Below are 19,472 nucleotides of genomic sequence, written 5' to 3'. Positions count from 1 at the left end.
ACTAAACTTTTGTATAATTTATTCTATTCGCACTCAATGATATCCATAGCTATACTCATAAATGCTTTTTCTTATTGGTTTTCATATTGGCTAAACATTTCTGTGTGCCGGTTGGCACCACTGATAAAGTGTACTAAGCCCTAAAAATATACCACTAATTCGGCTAAATCTTGTTTGTGGGTGGGGTCGGAGATCATAGTTTTTTTTTATTAGTGTAAATAATTTTTCACGTATTATAGACGCACTTACAAGTAGTGGAACTTAGTCCAATTATGTGTGTTTTTAATCTTTTCTAATGTAACTGTAGGAAATGTCTAATTCTTAATAATGATCAGCCCAAAAGAGTATTAAAATAATAAGTTATACAATAAATTGTAAAGTATGTTGATAAAAAATATTTTTTAAATAATAAAACTTATAACGAGAAAGATTACTATAAATTTAATGAATAGTGCACTATTTTATTTATGTGTTTTTAACTGATTTCAATTATTTGTATGCTAAATATGAATGCTGTGTGTAACTGAGGGAAAATTATTAAAATATACACTGTTATTTTGGTTTGTTTTGTGAAGTCTTTAACGGAGATTAAATATAAATAAATATTATAAATTTTACTCAGAAATGTTATTCTCCCCATATTTTATTCTCCCCTCTTTTTATTTTACGTAAATGCTGGGGAAATTTAACTCTGCTGTAGCATAGGATGTAGTCGAGGTAGTCCAATTCACAGTCTGGCAACATTTTAAAAAGAAAGTGAAGTGAAAGAAATGAATTTACGAGAATAGGTCGCAAGTCGCATAGATTTTTGGTTGATTTCCTTTTCACTTTTCTTTCATATTCTCCATAAGATCTAATAAACTAGAGTTTATTTGTGTTCCTCGGTATATTTTGATTCAACGGACTCGGCGCCGTACCACCAAAACAGGATAAGTACAAAAGTGAACAGCATCTTATTGATTTTCTTCCCTTGCATATGCTTTCAACCAACGCGAAGTGGTGTTGTTATAACTAGTGAAGAACGTGGATCTATGTTATAACTCACCCGTTGTACAGTTTTTGTAATATAACACAGATCCTGTGACATTTCACCTAATTTGGTGTAAACATAGAAATAGTAAAAATGATGGCAAATACGCTCGACGGCGTAAACGTGAACCAGCCCACGCAAAATGGAAGCAAGGTCCAACCTTGCAATAATGAGTCTAAGACCAACCTTATTATCAACTATTTGCCTCAAACGATGACACAGGAAGAGATTAGATCGTTATTCTCGAGTGTCGGCGAAGTAGAAAGTTGCAAGCTCATTAGAGACAAAGTGACAGTATTCCCCGACCACATTCTCAACGGGCAGAGTTTAGGGTACGCGTTCGTGAACTACCACAAGGCGGAGGATGCCGAGAAGGCGGTGAACACGCTCAATGGCCTGAGGCTGCAGAACAAGATCATTAAGGTATCGTACGCACGCCCTAGTTCCGACGCGATTAAAGGCGCCAATCTCTACGTGTCCGGTCTTCCGAAGCACATGACGCAGCAAGAGTTGGAGAAGCTCTTCAGTCCGTACGGGACCATCATCAGCTCTCGCATACTTCATGAGAACGTGAATGTCGGCCATTTACTGCAAGTGGGCGGCGACGAGCCTACCATCGTGGGCCCCTCCAGAGGCGTGGCGTTCATCCGCTACGACCAGCGACACGAGGCTGAGAACGCGATACGTGAGTTGAATGGCACCATACCACCAGGTGGCACAGGACCCATCACAGTCAAGTGTGCCAACAACCCAAGCAACCAGAACAAGGCACTCGCGCCTTTGGCTGCTTATCTCGCCCCAGCTGCTGCTCGTCGTTTTGTTGGTCCAGCTGGAAAGGCTCTGCTTGCGATCAACAAAGGTCTTCAGAGATTTTCTCCTTTGGCCGACCCGCTCATACAAGGAAATGCCATCGGAGGCTCAGGTTGGTGCATCTTTGTCTATAACATTGGAGCTGATACAGAAGAGAGTGTGCTGTGGCAGCTCTTTGGCCCATTTGGTGCCGTCCAGAGTGTGAAAATAATTAGAGATCCCACTACCAACAAATGCAAGGGCTATGGCTTTGTCACAATGACTAATTACGATGAGGCTGTTGTTGCCATCCAATCCTTGAATGGATACTCGCTGAATGGCCAGGTACTCCAGGTCAGCTTCAAAACGAACAAGAGTAAATCTTAAACTACCCAGAATCTAGTCAATAAATTGTAGCTAATGCAAAAATGTTGATCATTACTTTGTCATGGTTTGAAGTTTGACTAATAGTACTGTGTGAAATATGGAAGAAATGTTATTCAAATCATGACATAATGTCAGTTTGGACCGACATTCATACATTATAAGTACAAAATAAAATCATCACAATAATACCTAGACAAAATTTTAAATGACTGACATATACACCAAGTATTCTACAAAATTGACCTAATTTTAATTAAAAATTCCATGAAATACCTGTCTAGTGAAATACCTACATGTCCTAAGATTTAAGAGTTAGTAACAAGTAATGCAGTACTTTAAGTAATTAACTTTTTCTAATAGTTAAGTGGCTTAGCATACCTGACAACTGAATTGTAAATCAGTTACAAGTCAGACGCTTAGTCAGATATATATATAAAATTTCGAGAACAATGACATACATACATTTATAAATAGTTGGCTGCATGCTTTTTCCTAACTCAAACTACTGTTAATACATAAACTTATGTCCATCAGTGTGAATGTCCTTATGAGACTTACCTGTAGCATTCTGGTATTATAATAGGATAAAGATGCCAACAAGATTCTAATATAACCGTAATTCAGGCAATAATTATATGTTTAACGATTGACAGTGCAATATTAAACTTTTTACTGTAAGTAAAAATAAATAAAAAAATATTTTATTATAATATGTATATTAAAATGCAGTGCAATTTTTATTGTACCAACAACTATTATTATTTTTTCTTTTGAAAAATAGTTGCAATAATAAAACATAGTATACTTATATTATTGTGTAAACAAAATGTTCATTGTATAATTATTACCAAAGATGTCAGAAATGCATTGACTGATATAGAAAATGATGTTTGTAAGTGAAAATATGACTAAAACTATACTTCCATTCATGTTGATAAAATAAGGATGGCCCCATTATTATAATAATTATCGATAATAATATAATTCTGGAGCTTGAATTGTGCACAAAGTCATAAGTAAGGTGGATACATTTTATAGAACAATTATAATTAGGATCATAAATATAATTTTTATTATGTATAATTTGACTCCATTCATAAATTCTCCATTGAAATCTGATATGATAATCTCTTTAGAATTATGTATATGTATAAGACCATGACATTACAACTAAATTAGTTATTGATCAACATTTTATTATGACTTGGATACCTTCATGTATCACATTGGGCACATAACTATTATAGTGATTGTATATGGTGAAAGTCAAATTGATAATTATGAATTGGAATACATTTCTGTGCATTAATAATACAAAATTTTGACATCTTTGCAATTTTCGCATGAAAATCTGCATGCACTTGCACAAAGCAAAATCCATGATGTTTGACTTTCACATCTTGATATTGTCTCTCTAATTTGATTGTATAATCATCACTATTTATTATTAAATTTAAGTAACTTAAAAATTCATTGTAAACATAATTTATTGTCATAATCGTAATAGAAATTATAGATTTCATTTCGATGTTTATATTAATATATTGAATGTAGTGTAAGTTCAAAATTAGTTGGGTAATCTACTCAATACTATACCTTTATCCAACTGTTTGTATCGTTTCAGATATTCATATTAGTAATTTCTGTAATAGTTAAATTATTTATAGACAAATGCATATCATAATTAAAGTGGGCGAAAAACAGTGGCGAGATATTCACAGATACATTGAGGGGCTTGTATAATGCATTTTGATTAAGTATTTTCTTTAATTTCTATGGTAAGGATAAATGTTTCATTAATATTAATTATTTATTTAAAGTACTTAAAATACGCGAAACTAGTCAGTTATAATTTTGCGCAACATTTAAATCTTTAAGTATCTATACTTAAGTATTTAAAGAAAACTGTGTTCTCTAATTTAAAAGGTAGATTAGGATTTTGGTTTAAAATTATGTTGGTGTGGTGTTTGGTTTAATATAAGTAATATACCCATATAAAGCACACAATACATAAAAATACTAAATGGTGTGTATCAAAACTAGTCAAAGGTAGATAGATGTACCTCTGAGTTATATGCTATGATGTGGATGTGCTGTAAGTACTAGTGCGCGATTGTACACGCCACCACTACTCGTCGTAATACGAAGCGTCTAACTTTTAATTGAAGATAAATTAGAAAGGGTTGATATGGAGTCGGAAATCGACAGGAAGGAAAGGCCAAAGTTAATCAAACCCACTTATAACTTGAATTTTAGAGCCGCTTTCGGCTTCCACAGCTAACCTGCAAACATTCGCGCATAGAATAAGCAAAAATCCATTTTACATTTACTAATAGTCTATGTTGTGTCGTCCCTGAATGGTTCAAACAAATACGCTTGCTTTCTCCACCGAAAATAATGCCAGTACACACCTGTCCACTTATTCGTTTTGTTCAACTTTAGTATTTTGTGTTCTAAGTTGTGGTATTTTATTTATTTAGAATAGTTTCTGTTTAATTTATATAAAACTAACATCTTTCTATTTAGTGTTTATTTATCCCACGTTTAATGATTTGGTTTAGTTTTTTTTTCGTTTGTATTTACTTTGGGCAGGTTTGGGTATTGTAGGGTTTGGCCTAGAATGTAGCTAGAATTATAAGACAGAGTACAAATCGCCGATAATGTATGAAAAAGTGTTTGGCTTACTTACATTTAATTTTTGAAATAATGTCAACGAATGTAATCTGACGTAGGGGATATTGATAGAAATTAAATATTGACCTTAGCAATAATACATATAAATAATGTTTTATTTCAAATGACTTCCCCTTTTATCCCTTTAATTTATTACTAAAAGAAAAGCATTCAATTTCGAGTATCGAGCTTATTCGTACCATCTGTCGGCTTACACCATTTGCCAAAGATGCGAAAAATGATAATAGCTTAATCGTGATATCTGAATAAAGTATGGTGCTTAGTTGTAGTCTCTGAATTCAAGTAATTGTATGAAAATGCTATTGATCTCGTGTAAAACATGCTAAAACTGATATACGAGAGTAGAAGCTATTCGGGCGCCATGATTAAAAGATGTAAAGTTCTTACGCACGCATCGATCCGCACCCCACAGACAGCGAGACGCCTCGGATTCTATATAATAGGATATCGACCAGCGCCAACAGGAGCCGTGGTTAGTTGAGGGCATTGCTTCCTAGCAACCTATACTAGGATAATTTGTTGTGTATAAGTCTGCAATTCGCAGAAATCTATAGAAATAATCTACATTTAGCAGCGGACATTTTGTTATAATTTGCATAGATTCGATCGATGTTAAGCGGTCTCGTTTGGCAGTCTGTTAGTTTCATCTGAATGTGTAAGTATATTTTAACAATGAATTGGATCTACTGAGTCTGAGATGATCCGTGTTAGTTTTTCAGTAAATCCTGCATCTGCGAATTATAATATTTAAAAAAATATTTTGCAAGAAATCAAAACCTATGTTACTTACGTACGTAGGTACGTGATTTGAGAAATTTAAAGGAAATCAGAATAAATTAGACCTATAGGTCAATAGATACCTAAGCAATCGTCTATACCTACAGGTTTAGTTATTTCATCCTTCATAATTTTCTAAGAATATAAGAAATCCATGATTAATGAGTAGATTGGTAAGTAAATTATATGGGTACTGAAAAACTACAAACCTATTCTACGCGGCTAAGTAAGCATAAGTCGATGACCAGTATTGTAGAATAATTAATGAAGAATCATATTATATTATGTGGAAGAATAATACGCAGAATAAAAATTATGTGCCACGTTTGACCATTACGTTTATAACAACATAGACATTAATAATTAGAACAGAGGGTGAATGCTACCCCATTTTTAAATCGCAGGTCAATGACCTCCACGGGAGGATACGACGAATACATTCGTCGATAGCGCCTACTGCTACGTTTATAGCAACAATGTGTATATTGAGTTTCGCAAAATGGTTGCCGTGGTCATGCGTACTAGATTCAGATTTTCGTAAGCTTCTTGTTTTGGGTGCGCGACATGAATTCTATAGACATAAGTATAAGTCAGAAGTAGTAAACAGTAATTTATTAAATTAATATTCTACTATACGACTGTAACTCAGAGTTATTAATTAAAATTAAATAAACCGTGTACAAAATAAATTATCTCGATCTTAATGATAATTAATAGTATGTTATATACGTAAATGGATTTCTTTTTTACAAGGAATATACTACAATAAGAATATGATTTATATATTTTTAATGTTTTCACTGTAGATATTTTGTACACTTTATGCGTCCTTATCTAAGTTTGAAAGAATTGAACTCGACAAGGAGAAATTAGCTCTCGCTCGCTACTTATAGGCTAGTCCTACAACCCGCTGTAAAAATTATTAACTAATACACATTAAGTATTATTAAATAATAATAAAATTATAGTGGCGTAAAATTGATCTCATTGAAGTCGCCAGATTAAAAATTCTACGTTTAAGCTAGAGTGAATGAATGAGTGACAGTTCGACATGACATAAATTTTAACATTGCTGTGAAATGTCAGTCAATCTGAGAAATCTTAACAAATATCACGAAACTATGAAAATAAAGTAAATATGCGAGGCTAAAATATTACCAAACCTGTGTAATTTAAGTACGTGTATGTACAAAATACTTTGGCAATAGTTTGAAGTTTAATATAAGGAACGTATTTATCGAATACTGTTCTAAAGTGTGATAAAAGTTTTTCTCGAAATGGAATCTTTATCAAAACAAGAGTTGATATCAACAATTACCAAACAAGCTGATCAAATCAAGCGATACGAAGGACGGTTAAGAGGTGAGTGTGATGAATATGAACATAATAGAAAGTTAAACATATTTTCTTAGTAGAGAGAAATTTCAACAACATATAAAGTTGTATGCAATCAGAATCAACAGCTGCTGGCGTTTTATAGATGTTTATTTTATTGATATGAATTGTTGGCGACTTTAATAGCTAATAATGGATATGTAGAGGTTTACTGTTGAATATCTAAACATATAGTATCCTATACAGTAACAAAACAGCTACTGTCTTACCTCACAAAATGTGTTGTGGTTAAACAGTGGAAACTAATATGGCATCTGCTTATACTGGAAGTTACCTTAACACCTAGGAAAATGATCAACTAATATATTGAAAACATTGAACAATAAATCACTTTCTTAATATTTCGCACTTTATACAGTTTTACTGAGTTAATACAATCTAAATTATAATATTTGGACTTTATTCATAAAAAAGAGAAAGCTAAAGAAATCACTTTAATGTTGTAAAGATTGTTTAAGATCTTAGAACTAAGGGCATGGTAAATAAAGAAGCCAGTTTAATATAATAAGGATTTTTAAAATATGGATCAAATGAGGAATGATTTTAAGAATGGAATGATTAAAAAATTTATATCACAGTTAATCCATTTGAATATTTTCTTGATACCATGTGATTCCTAATTCTTCTTTATTGTCATTTTTCAGATGTGGTTGCTGCATATAAAGGTCTTATTAAGGAAAAAGAGGCATTGGAAATAAGTTTAAAAGCCTTAAATAAAACTGAGACCCCGGTTGAAGGAGGTAGATATGGTTTTGTTTTTCTATTATGTAGTAAATAAAAAAAGTTCTGTTTGATATAATTTATATTACATCTTAACTAGTTAATTATTCTGTTCTTCTGAGCTAATAAATATCATTCTGTGGCAATTTTAATTACTTAACACCACCAATGTTATTAACCTACCTACTAACTTTATTTTTATGTAAAAATATCTTATTTTTTCAGAAGAAAACAGAGATGATTCAGTGGCAGCTCTCATGCTGTCTCTTTCCACCTTAACAGCGGAAAAGTCTCGAATGGAAGAAGCTTTTCAGGCAGACAAGAAACTTACAAGGGATAAGGTAATTATTATTTCCTTAGGCAGCCTTTGTTACGCTGGAGTATATGGGATAAAATAATCAAAAATTTTAATTTTCCCAGACTAAGTAAAAAAAACAAAGATGCCATTTGCAAGTGCTATTAGTTAAAGAGTATAATAGTGGATATTTAAACTACCATTACAAATATTTGTACTTGTTATTATAATTGTTGTTTTAAATATTTTTAAAACAGCCATATCATAACTGCTGTTATTTATGTTTCCATTTGGTTGAAAGAATTGAGTTGAGATAACGATCTTGATTGTATTTTAATTAAATTGATAATTGGAAAGCAATCACAAAGTCATAGTTAAGCATCAGATTAATATGAAATTAAGTTGGTTTTTAATTATAACTAGGGTTCCGTACACAAAATGTAAAAACGAAGCCCTATTTTTAAAGCTTATTTTTTATCATAGACCATACCCATAGACAGACAGCCGGTCTGCCTGTCATGATTTGTCTCATGTATCTCACATACCATCACAGATAGACCCTTAATTTTTTCTACTAGTAACAAATAATGAAAATCTTAAAAAAGGAGAATCTACATAAGGATGGTTGTCCATTTCCTTTAGCTTTTGCTATTGTTTAGCTTTTGACTATTGTACAGAACTGTTTGCAATGCGACTCGCACTTGACCGCATTTTCAAATTTTTATTCATGATAACATAGTTTGCTAAACATGATTTTTGAGTGTGCAGATTAACTAATGGATGTGTAGTTTCATGCAAGCAAAACTCCTTTATGTATCGGAATCAGTAAACTTGATTAATGATAACTAAAACAAATGAAATTGAATTACATACTATTCTTAGTTAAGGATTCTTATCTTATCATCCCCAATTTCGCTATTTACAATGGTCGATGTTTGAATGGAAATTGGATTGAATTTTACACTTCGTATACTTCGAAGTATTTTGCCCAGGGACATTGTCAATTATTAACAGCTTATTTTTTTACTTTATTTTCTAACTGATAAACCAAATACTGTATGTTACTTTTTATACCCTGACACCATCTCAATTATGAACTTCTTGAGTGTTTTTCAACAGCCTTTTTGTACAATATGTTATATGAAGACCACACACATAAATCCTTTATGCTGCGATGCACAATCAAAAGTTAACTTTACGAGAAAGTCTTAAGATTTACTATTATACATAACCAACAGTATGAGAACCAGATAGCAGCGATGAGAGAGGAGACCAAAACGTTAGTACAGCAACATTTCGCTGAGATAAACAACTTGAAGGCTAAAGTAGCGTATGAGATACAAGAGAGGGAGAAAGAGAGAGCTGATCATCAGGCTATGATGAAGTGAGTATGACTCTGTGTTTCTTGCTTGATGAAATGAGCATAATAAAATGGCAAGTTTCTCAAGGATGATTCTTTATTAAATGACGCAACGGATTTCGACTCGTCAGCTCATGATTAAGGACTCCGGTTGGAAACTAGTCAATACCAATAAATACGCGTGAGTTAATCATTCCATCATTTATTACAGAATAAATCTGAAAATGCTCATTTAGGCCATGCTAGAAATATTGTGGGCCTTGCAATAAATTGTGAAACCGCGCAGATTTTTTTCAAAACTAATATAATCGCTAGCATTGTATTCAACCATAATATATAATATATGTACGTAGTATCTAAAGACGCTTTAAATCTGGCATGTATTACATATACACAACTAATGAATTGTATAGGCTTCTCATGCATGTTTTAAGACATAACATTAATGTTCGTTAGTGTTGTACAATCTCTCAAATGTTTTGTGATTTATGATTTCGCAAAGGATATTTTTTTCTGATAGCAACACATTATTTTTCTATTTTTATCAACGTCATCGGTATAATTATGGTTTTTAACATGCCATTCCTTACTGAATACTCTACTGAAACTTGCTTTTTAAATTCAAACTTTTCACATAAATATAAGCATATTACAAAACACTTAAACCTTACAGGCTTCTATAAAAAAAAAAAACAAAGCTTTTGTAAATGTTCATACTGATTTACGATTTACAGGGAGTTGCACCTTAAGTTGAACAGCGAAAGAAAAACAAAGGAAAGATTGGAAGATAAGGTGGTTCACAGTTCTGAAGCTCAAGGTCAGTATAAAAATACTAATTATTGTGATAGCATGTCATCCTAGCTTGGTTAACTGTATTTTTCTTCTCTATATTCAAAACTTGCAACTTAAATTTTACAAGATTAAGCAGAAATGTTGTATGAGAATGTATTGCGTACCAATGCAGTGTGTTCATGATTATAGAGTTGATCTGACGCTGGAACTGTAGGTCATAGAAGCTCCGCAATGAAATGACAAAACCCTTTGATCCATATGACAAATACAATAATAAACTTTGAGAGACATGTGTTTATGACATGAAAGTTATACTTATTGAACATGGTTGTCTTTAAGTTACAGTAAAGTGGTATAGTTTCACACGTTACACGGGGTCAAGTCAGCTCACAATTTAGTCCTGGCGAACTACGTACTGCTTAACAGTCGGAGTACATTTTTTTGTAATTCTTCTATATTTTAAGACCGCTTAAAGCCTAAAAATGATAATCGCTCCTCTGCCGTTTGCAACTTGCCGCTTGATTGTATAAGCCAGCCAGAGTTGCAGAGGGCATACGCGAGCAATCACGCTACGGGGTGTTTTAAGTCGCTGTTAGTAAGTTTCATGGTTGATCCATGCCTTGCTATGAATTCCATATGCAATGCCTGTATTGATTTGCAGTGTCCCAGACAGAGCTGGAGAAGCGCGTCCGCGACCTGAGCAGCTCGCTGTCGGCGGCGCAGCGGCGCCTGCAGCGCGCGGAGGCCCGCACCGTGGAGACGCCGGCGCTGCTCGTGCGCCTGCAGCACAAGCTGGCGCTGCTCGAGCAGTCGCACGCCCTGGCCATCAGGGAGGTACGGCCAGGGGGCTTACATATCTGTCTTATAACATCCCAGGGAAGGGTCCGGGACATGTATTAGAGGAGTAGGTTTTAAGCTACTTCTCCATGTATTCAGCCTGTCTGTAAAAGGCTTACTGCATAACTGTGTTCAGCAAAAAGTTTTCTAGAAATAGATGCATATGAAAAGTCAAAAAAAAAGATTGATTTTGTAATCATAATACTCTTTTTTCATTTATGAGATTCAATACTTATTCAATCTCTATAAATATCGTATCAATGACTAAAAATTACTATTATTAACGTTTTAGAAACAAAATAAACATCTTAGTGGACTGAATAACGAATAGAATTATTTAAATATCAGACCACAATTTTATCTTCAAATATAGCTAGTATTTGAAATATTCAAAGCTTTTTTAGTATTTCCGGTCCAGAAAATCATGATTGCTGCCTCAAAAAGCAGCAGCATTTGTCTCAAAATAAGGAAGTAATATTTTTGCCCCAATTTTAATGCTCAAATCAAAACAGTACTTTATTAATATCGTGTGTAGCTACTAATGGTTAACACTTATAACTGATACTAAACTAGTAATACATTTTACATTCAAGGAACAAATAAAAGCGAAACGCGCCGAGGAGTCAGCCCGCAAGGTATGCGCCCGGCAGGAGGAGAGAGTCGCGCTGCTGGAGAGCAAGCTGGCCGAGCTGTCCGAGACCGTCGGGCGCTACGACCTGCGCAGGAGGCACGACCTGCAACTCATACAGCAACTCAAGGACTCGCTCAACGGACGGCTCATGGATAAGATTACAGCTAATAATGATTATGGTGAGTTATTTCATTTGCTTTAAGGGTACCTTAAAGTTTTCGTAACGGATGCTTGCAAGATTTGCAAGATTCCATCAAATCCCACAATATATGTGATTCTTTTCGGAAAGAATCACACATTGTGGGATTTGTTTGCAATACAGCCCTTCTCGTATTTCAAGGCAGTTTTTCTCGGATAAAAGCAACTAGATGTTGTGTTTCTATTGTTTATCTTTCATTATAAAAACAAGACGTCAAGCACACACTCCAAAGCAGTCAGAGCACAGACCGTGCACGATATTTTTGTCTGGACTTCAAAAGAGACTGCATCCCCTAACTTTATTTCGATATTTCTTGTCAGGGTAGTCAGATGGAAAATGTCGACTCCAGCGTTCTCAAAAAAGACATGCAAAAGTGATGAAACATCCTATTTGCAGAATAAACGATTTCATTTAATTTGTTTTGTTTCTAGAAGACGCCGCAGAGGCCCAACAAAAAAGCGAGACAGACAACGAAAAACTAGCCGACAGCGAATACCTACAAACACTCATAGACAAAATACACATCTTGAAGAAAGAACTGATCGCAGAGAACGACAAACTAGGAAGTCCAATAGACATATCATCAGTTTTCAAAGTCCAAGGCTATGAGAACATACATTTGAAATGCAGGGAAGAGTATGAGAGTTTGAAACTTGAGTATGAGATGTATAAACAGCAAACGAAAGTAAGGGAGGTTGGTGACAATGTGGAGAGTGACGTAGGGGACCTGAAGAGTGAGATAGCAGTACTCATTGAGAAGGTGGAGACGTATAAGATGATGTTGGAGGAAGAGAGACAGGATAAGTTGGATACTTTGAAACTTTATGAGGAGGTAAGCTTATGTTGTGTCTTGGCATTTGAAAAAGGGGTGATTTTCTTTTTTTTTTCTTTTTTGTTTTCATTCGGCCTATGGTAGGGGAATTTTAATGTTTGATCTCAGGGTATGGTTCATAGAAAATACATGTAACTTAAATAATGCTGAAACTAACGAAGAATATTTTAAACGTACAGCATAGCAAAGTAGCGATGGTTGGTTTCCATACATTTTTTTTATCTAAAACAACTTATTTTGACATGTTTTGATATGTAGTTATGCTAGGTATACTACAAAAAGACTAATTTATTTTATGTCTTTACACACTATTCTGAAAACTCGATAATAACTTAAGATTAAAATTGTCAGTTGTTTTAATTTCCCTTACTCGATAGTTTATTGCTTGCTCAGTATACATACTTAATGACAACAAGACACTTAATTTAAATTTTTGACGAAGTTAACTATCCACTAGCTTTATCAATACAACCTCAAAGTAAACTTTGTATAACAGAAAATGAAAAACGAGCAAGACTACCACTCGGAAGTGGTGTCGGAGCTGAAGACTCGTGTCCAGAGCCTGGAGAAGCAGGTCCACACGCAGCGGGAGCGCTACGCCGCGCTGCTGGACGAGGCCGACAACTACATCCGCGCCAGGAACGACCGCCGCGCCAGCGCAGACGAGAACAACTACAAGGATGGGATGCTTACTGTAAGATTCAACTTTAATGTTCATTTAATAATTAATCATTATCACGATAGTTATTATATAAAAAAAAAAAAACTATTGAACTTTGTAAAATTTACAGAGATTGAATAATTAAAAAAAATAGTATAAAACATGCCCATTTCCTTAAAATCCTCTACCAGGTTTTTTTGTAACAAAACAATAAAAATGAAAAAGTAATGTTTGCTGTATAGGATCCCCTTACGTATTTGTTGTAACAGCAACAGAATACGTTATAAATATCATAATTGACTTAATTATCAATTATATTAATTATTACTACCCACACAGAAACAACAATCCTAATCTATCTTTGTGTAATGTATGAATACATAACGAACATAGTTATTTTGTCGATTCTTCGAATTATTTATGTACATAAATAACTTAATTAACAGGCAAGAAGGGCAACACAAATGCAATTTAAAACTATTCTAAAAATTTCTTGAAATTTAATGCAAATATCCAAATAAGAAATATTTAATTTTGATCGCAGGACGTATCAGCACCGCCGCATATGTTGCACTATGCGCACGAGTTAGCCAGGAAAGATCTAGACATATCGCAGCTCAGGAAGGAGAAACATATCATGGAGGGGCAGTTCAGGTAACTATTACACTTACATTATTAACGAGTGGTTGAGGACACCACACCAAACTCAATGAGGGCAATGTGTCCGAGGTCGATCCCCGCGTAGGACAAGCATTGTGTGATCCATTAATGCTTGTTCTGAGTACGGATGTCTTTGTGTACAGTTGTTGTTGTTTCTGTGATATAAAAAAGATATAATTAATATGATTTTTTGTTTGTTATATTAAAAACTTAATAAAATAGAAATTGAGACAACAGAAATCCAATTTCAAGTCCACACATAATTTTAAAAGTTAAATGTATCAGCCATTGCGGTTTGTGAGCATATGGTAGGCTTCAATATACAATGACAAAAACTGTACTTTGAAAAATAAGGCATACGTTTTTTCTTTGCAGAGATTGTCAGCGGGATGCGACAATAGAGAAAGAACGCTTCAAAGAAGTCATAAGGACGTTGAAAGAGGAGATAGACAGGTAATCTTATCAGGACTATTTTGCTATAGACTGTGAAATAGGTTAACCAACGATTGTTTACACAGTACAGTGCAGCTTACGAACTAGAATACATTTGCATGGCATGTGTAACAACCATTTTACTGGCTAACACTGCATGCTCAATAAACGGCTGAAATGTATAAAAAAATATAAAAATTAAAAAGTAATATTGATTCATTCGTTTCTGGCTGCTATATGTCGTACTCAAGGCATTATGTTACACTATTGCCGTTTTTTTGAAGTTATACTTTTTTTGATAACTGGACTACTAATATCAAACAATGATTATTTTAAATTCGATCAGTTGTTTCTGAGCTCAGTTGTTCAGCTAAAGGCAATACTCTTCTGACCTTCACACAAATGTGAAGGTCACATAATATCATATCAGTTATGAATTTGACATTAATATTCAATACATATTGAAACTTCGCTCTTCAGGTCATATTGTTAAAATTTAGCTGTTCGTTGAGAATTAACCCTGTATATATTTATTTCAGACTACGCCGCATCCAATCCCGTGAAGGCGCGAACTTGGAATATCTGAAGAACGTAGTGATGGCGTACCTCATGTCCACAGACTACGCCGGCAGGAAACACATGCTCAACGCCATCGCCGCTGTACTACACTTCACTGCTAACGAGAAGAACCAAGTTCTTACCAACCTGTGAAGAATGTTAGACGGAGAATATTTGTCGGGAATGTGTGGAGAAGAATTGTGATATAAACCTTGTCGGTAATGATTTAATTATGTAATGTTTTCGTTAATTTTGGACCTTGAAAGGATAGTTTTGGAATCGGATTCTCATTTCGCCACAGGCAGTGGCAACGTGGTCGAAGTTAGTCTCCGACACCTGCAAAAGTATCGAAACTTCGGCAATTGAAAGCTAACAATTAAAAAAGTTGAAAAATTATTAAGTTTCAATCTAATTCTTTTGTATAAAGGCCATTGAGACAATCACACTTGTAAGAGATATAATTGGCTGTCTAGGGCTTCCTTAAACTACGCAGTTATTGACATAACATAAGTAGTGCTATCACAACCACTAGAAAAAAATACAGAGGCATTTCGCTGTATTCTCGGTTATTACAGCGAGGATTACGTATTTAAAATATTTATTTAATACTTCTATCAATAAAATCTGTACATGGGAAGACGTAATGCTTGAGGCATTCCCTACCAACCAACTTCTTCCAAGAATATTTATTACCAAAATGGAATGCGTTTATCTAAATCTCGTGCTCCATGCTAGAACGAACAACAAATCCTCAGACTTGACAGTCGTCTTTGTGACCACGAGTCATGAGACCTTGGTATATCATTAATCATTATACTAGTTATATACCAATCATATTGCTTCAGGTGGGATTGGATAGGCGAAAAACTAATTCTTTAAAAAAATGCTTCAGGGGAGTATTGAAATGCAATAAACGAATGTATGTCTTAATCCTTAAAAAATCGGGTGTATGTCACAGGTAGGTATCACTCGTCTCATCATATCAGTGGAAGTCCAGTGTTGGACAACACGGAACTATTTATCAACATCGACTATTATTAGCTCATACTATTGGTCAAATATCGGTAACTGTTACACTTTGAAAGAATGTTTATGTTAATAATGTAATGGAATACATGTAATACAACACATATATTTTGCGAAGATGTGAGAAAAGGGAATCATAGATTATATATTTATTGGTTCTTTCTATTCTTAGACTTAAATGCACAGTTTACTATGCTTAAGCAACCGTAACCTTGATATAAAGCCTGATAGCGAGTACAGTCTTTTGTTTTTAGTTAATGCTGCGTTTTCTCTTACAAATTATACATGTTGTTATTAACTATTTTACATATGCAATGTGACAAAAAATGTTCATTATGATAAAATCTAAATAACATTTGAACAGCATCCTTACTGATAAAGTGTAACTTAAGCAAGCAAAAATCTGTGGATGGATGGCCTTTCCTTGTTAAGTTTAAGATTACGTACTAATTCATGTCTGAAAAACAGACAGCGGGAAGTAAAAGAAAAAAACATAAAAGAAAAAAAAGATTCTCTTCCCTCACAACCAATATATAAAATACTGTTACAAATCTAAATTAAAACCATCATTTTGATAATATATATTTTGGTAAACATTTTGATCAGTATTATTTACACATAAAACGTAATGATGTACATCACTATATAAATAAGAAATCAATTTTCTATTGAAATAAATTGTATATTTAAAAACATTCCTGTTATGTATTTGTAATTTAATAAATTTTATCAACACTCGTGTATGTATTTTTATTCAAGTAAACTTACATATTACTAATTGAGCAAGGCAACACACATTTTTTTCGGATGGCAAAGCATCAAAACAATCCTTAGGGTTCCTCCGAAGTCAGTTTTTGACTTTTACTGACCTAAACCTATTCGTTTGGGAGTGTATTGTGCCTTTTTTGCCGTTTGTCGTCGGGGGCCGCGGTATCCCATATGGACAGCCCCGCTAGCCTTTAAAATGTACACTCGAAATAAATGTAAATTCTCGCAAATTTCAAAATGTGTGTTGCTAATTCTACCTAAAAAGGTAAAATATGATTTCATTGTTTTTTTATTATACTTTCTGTGGGAAGAAAAATATATAAACCTCTATTGAAGTTAGCGCCATCTCTTTTTGATAAAGAGCTTTACTACACAAAATGGAAAATACGTGTCAACGAAGGTCTCGCTTTACATAAATTCCTTCTATTATAAACAGATGGCGTGGAAATAAACTTTTCTTGGGTCTCATACTCATACTCATCTCATACCAAAGGGTGCCAATTCGGTAGCAATGCAAGCTAGTAGGTACCACAGTTGTCTGTTAGTATATACATATAGATTTATGGAGAACGCTCACTATAAACTTTATTTAAATAAGTAGCTATAAACAAATAGAAGATGCTGGTCCTTCATGATATAGAAGATTAAAGATGACCCCGAACATCGGTAATACAAGTAATTATATTGAACAAGTACTTCATTTTCCGAAGAAGCTTTTAAGTAAGTACACATCAATACACAAATAATATATTATCGTAACCGATACTAACTCTTCGCGGTTAAAAAATCAGCAACACGTTCAAAATTTAAAAGCAATATGATTGCGAGTGTCGAAGAGAGATGCCACTCTATGCCGTGTATTGCTCTCTCACGCTTCCACAACATATTAAAATTACTTCGGGACCTAGTGATAGACCCCCAGTTCCATCACATCCATCCATGTTATTTGTTATTCAAAAGAATCCATTTGTTCGTTCCTCAATCAGGTCTCAACAGACCAAATAATGATAATGCTCTCCCTATAGCATTTGTTGCGGAAAATGCTATTTTTTGTATCTACTGAACGGAAACTCAACCACCCAGGGGAAACAGAATAAAACATTTCCGCAGATCCTTCCATCCTTTTACGAAGATAGGCTAAATAGGTCAGAAATCGGAATAGATTGGCACAATGGGAACGTTGTTTGGCTTTTTGAGTTAGAGGTTTTGGTAATTTGGTACTGATGTGATTTAACATCTACTTACGATTTAGGTAAGAGGTTTGCGATATAGGTTATTATTTTTTCTTGAGGTACTGGTTCTAAAGAGCAAACTTAGATTACCTAATGTTTTAAGTGAACAGGTACCTTCGCAGCTTCGTAACAACGCTGAGAAAACACTAGACGAAAAAACCATTACATATTTGGAGTAGTTTGAAGTCAAATTAAAAAAGTACAACTTGTCCAAAATAAATATAACACGACCAAACGAAAATAAATTACAAACTTAGCAAAAAACTCGAGGTTTTTTCATAAAATACCCAGATAAATTACTCGAGTAACAAATTACCATTCAAATCAGTACAAAAGGAAACTCGCAAATAACTTTCACGAATTCAAACGAAGGAAGTTTGTAGGTACTAATTAAAGTACAATGGGGTAAGTAGCTGGCAGTGTATTAATCAAGTCACTGAGTCCATTAGTACATGTTGAACGGACAAAAGAGTTGGAAGACAATCGATATGATCGCGACGCCCGCAAAATGCTTGATGTTTTAGGGAGGACCATGATGCGAACGTTTTTAGAGGGAGATTTTGAAAAATTATGTTTGTAGGTGTGTCTAGAAAAGTGGCTTTCGTAATTAAATGGGGAGTTAGACGGTACTGTTAAGTGTTAATTTTGCACAGTTTCAGAAAAAAAAAAATCCTCAAATTACCGAAATAGTATCTTACGCTGTTTTTTTTGTAAGGCTATGTATTGTGAATTTGACCAGTGACAGCAATAGTTCTATAATTTCTGCTGTCAATTTCTCCCGCATTTTTTTGCAAGATATCTAGTTAGTCCTCAAGATGAACAAGCTAATACACATGTATAATGTGTTGAAGTACCTGTTGTAAAAGACGACTTTAACTTCGATCGGCAAGTAATATTCTCCGTTCTATCACAACCATGGTCACCCTACATGAATGTCACCTCCACAGGGATGATGGATGAGCAGTATCGCTCGCTCGAGACGATGCACAAAGTACTCTGTTCTCTAATACTTTTTAATGAAATGAAATGTTTGTACATTTTACTTTTGACAACACTAAACACTAAAATTTAGAAACAAATGTTTATTTTCCGTTTTTTTAAGAACCCAAATATAATTATCAATTTTTTACAGCCTCGGATCGGAAAATTCTCAAGAGATTCCTCGGAAAATTGGTCTGTCTGTGTGTAACATTTTTTCGATTAACTACTGAACCGCATTAGATACATTTTTTAGGCTATATTTTGAGTTCTGATAAAGGGCAAGGGCTTCTTGTGCCACGATAACAAAATTTAATGCATGCTTATCCCCTTAAAATATGCTAGGTGCTCATAACCCGACTCTTCAATAATCATTTTCACATGTAGGTACTTGATTCTCTAAATTATTCCTGCCTGCA

General features: G+C 34.1%; 2 protein-coding genes across 4 annotated transcripts; both read left to right on the top strand.

Annotated features, from left to right (window-relative positions):
• Window positions 1-697: 697 nt before the first annotated feature.
• On the top strand, window positions 698-2,886 carry LOC113497475 (ELAV-like protein 1). Its single transcript, XM_026877035.1, has one exon. The coding sequence runs from the start codon at window positions 1,124-1,126 to the stop codon at window positions 2,204-2,206; it is 1,083 nt and encodes a 360-aa protein (XP_026732836.1). The 5' UTR covers window positions 698-1,123; the 3' UTR covers window positions 2,207-2,886.
• A 3,868-nt stretch (window positions 2,887-6,754) lies between these two features.
• Window positions 6,755-16,163, top strand: LOC113497313 (GRIP and coiled-coil domain-containing protein 1). 3 transcript variants are annotated; one of them, XM_026876816.1, is made up of 12 exons: window positions 6,755-7,039; window positions 7,717-7,812; window positions 8,018-8,133; window positions 9,326-9,471; window positions 10,182-10,262; window positions 10,896-11,073; window positions 11,670-11,886; window positions 12,341-12,738; window positions 13,235-13,432; window positions 13,944-14,053; window positions 14,435-14,512; window positions 15,031-16,163. In XM_026876816.1, the coding sequence occupies exons 1-12, from the start codon at window positions 6,955-6,957 to the stop codon at window positions 15,200-15,202; spliced, it is 1,875 nt and encodes a 624-aa protein (XP_026732617.1). In that variant the 5' UTR covers window positions 6,755-6,954; the 3' UTR covers window positions 15,203-16,163. The 3 variants fall into 3 exon arrangements, with proteins under 3 accessions (XP_026732617.1, XP_026732615.1, XP_026732616.1); XM_026876814.1 differs by having other exon boundaries at window positions 12,338-12,738; XM_026876815.1 differs by having other exon boundaries at window positions 10,182-10,264; window positions 10,901-11,073; window positions 12,338-12,738.
• The last annotated feature ends 3,309 nt before the right edge of the window (window positions 16,164-19,472 follow it).

Source organism: Trichoplusia ni, chromosome 9 (genome assembly GCF_003590095.1).
Source record: "Trichoplusia ni isolate ovarian cell line Hi5 chromosome 9, tn1, whole genome shotgun sequence".
Classification (NCBI taxonomy): Eukaryota; Metazoa; Arthropoda; class Insecta; order Lepidoptera; family Noctuidae; genus Trichoplusia; species Trichoplusia ni.
This window is presented reverse-complemented; position numbering and strand designations above follow the sequence as displayed.

Bases quoted from the DNA above. Each gene is read 5' to 3' on its own strand.
- LOC113497475 (XM_026877035.1), top strand. From the start codon at position 1,124: ATGATGGCAAATACGCTCGACGGCGTAAACGTGAACCAGCCCACGCAA.
- LOC113497313 (XM_026876814.1), top strand. From the start codon at position 6,955: ATGGAATCTTTATCAAAACAAGAGTTGATATCAACAATTACCAAACAA. The intron at 7,813-8,017 runs GTAGATATGGTT...TTATTTTTTCAG, and splicing joins TGAGACCCCGGTTGAAGGAG to AAGAAAACAGAGATGATTCA. The intron at 14,054-14,434 runs GTAACTATTACA...TTTTCTTTGCAG, and splicing joins ATCATGGAGGGGCAGTTCAG to AGATTGTCAGCGGGATGCGA.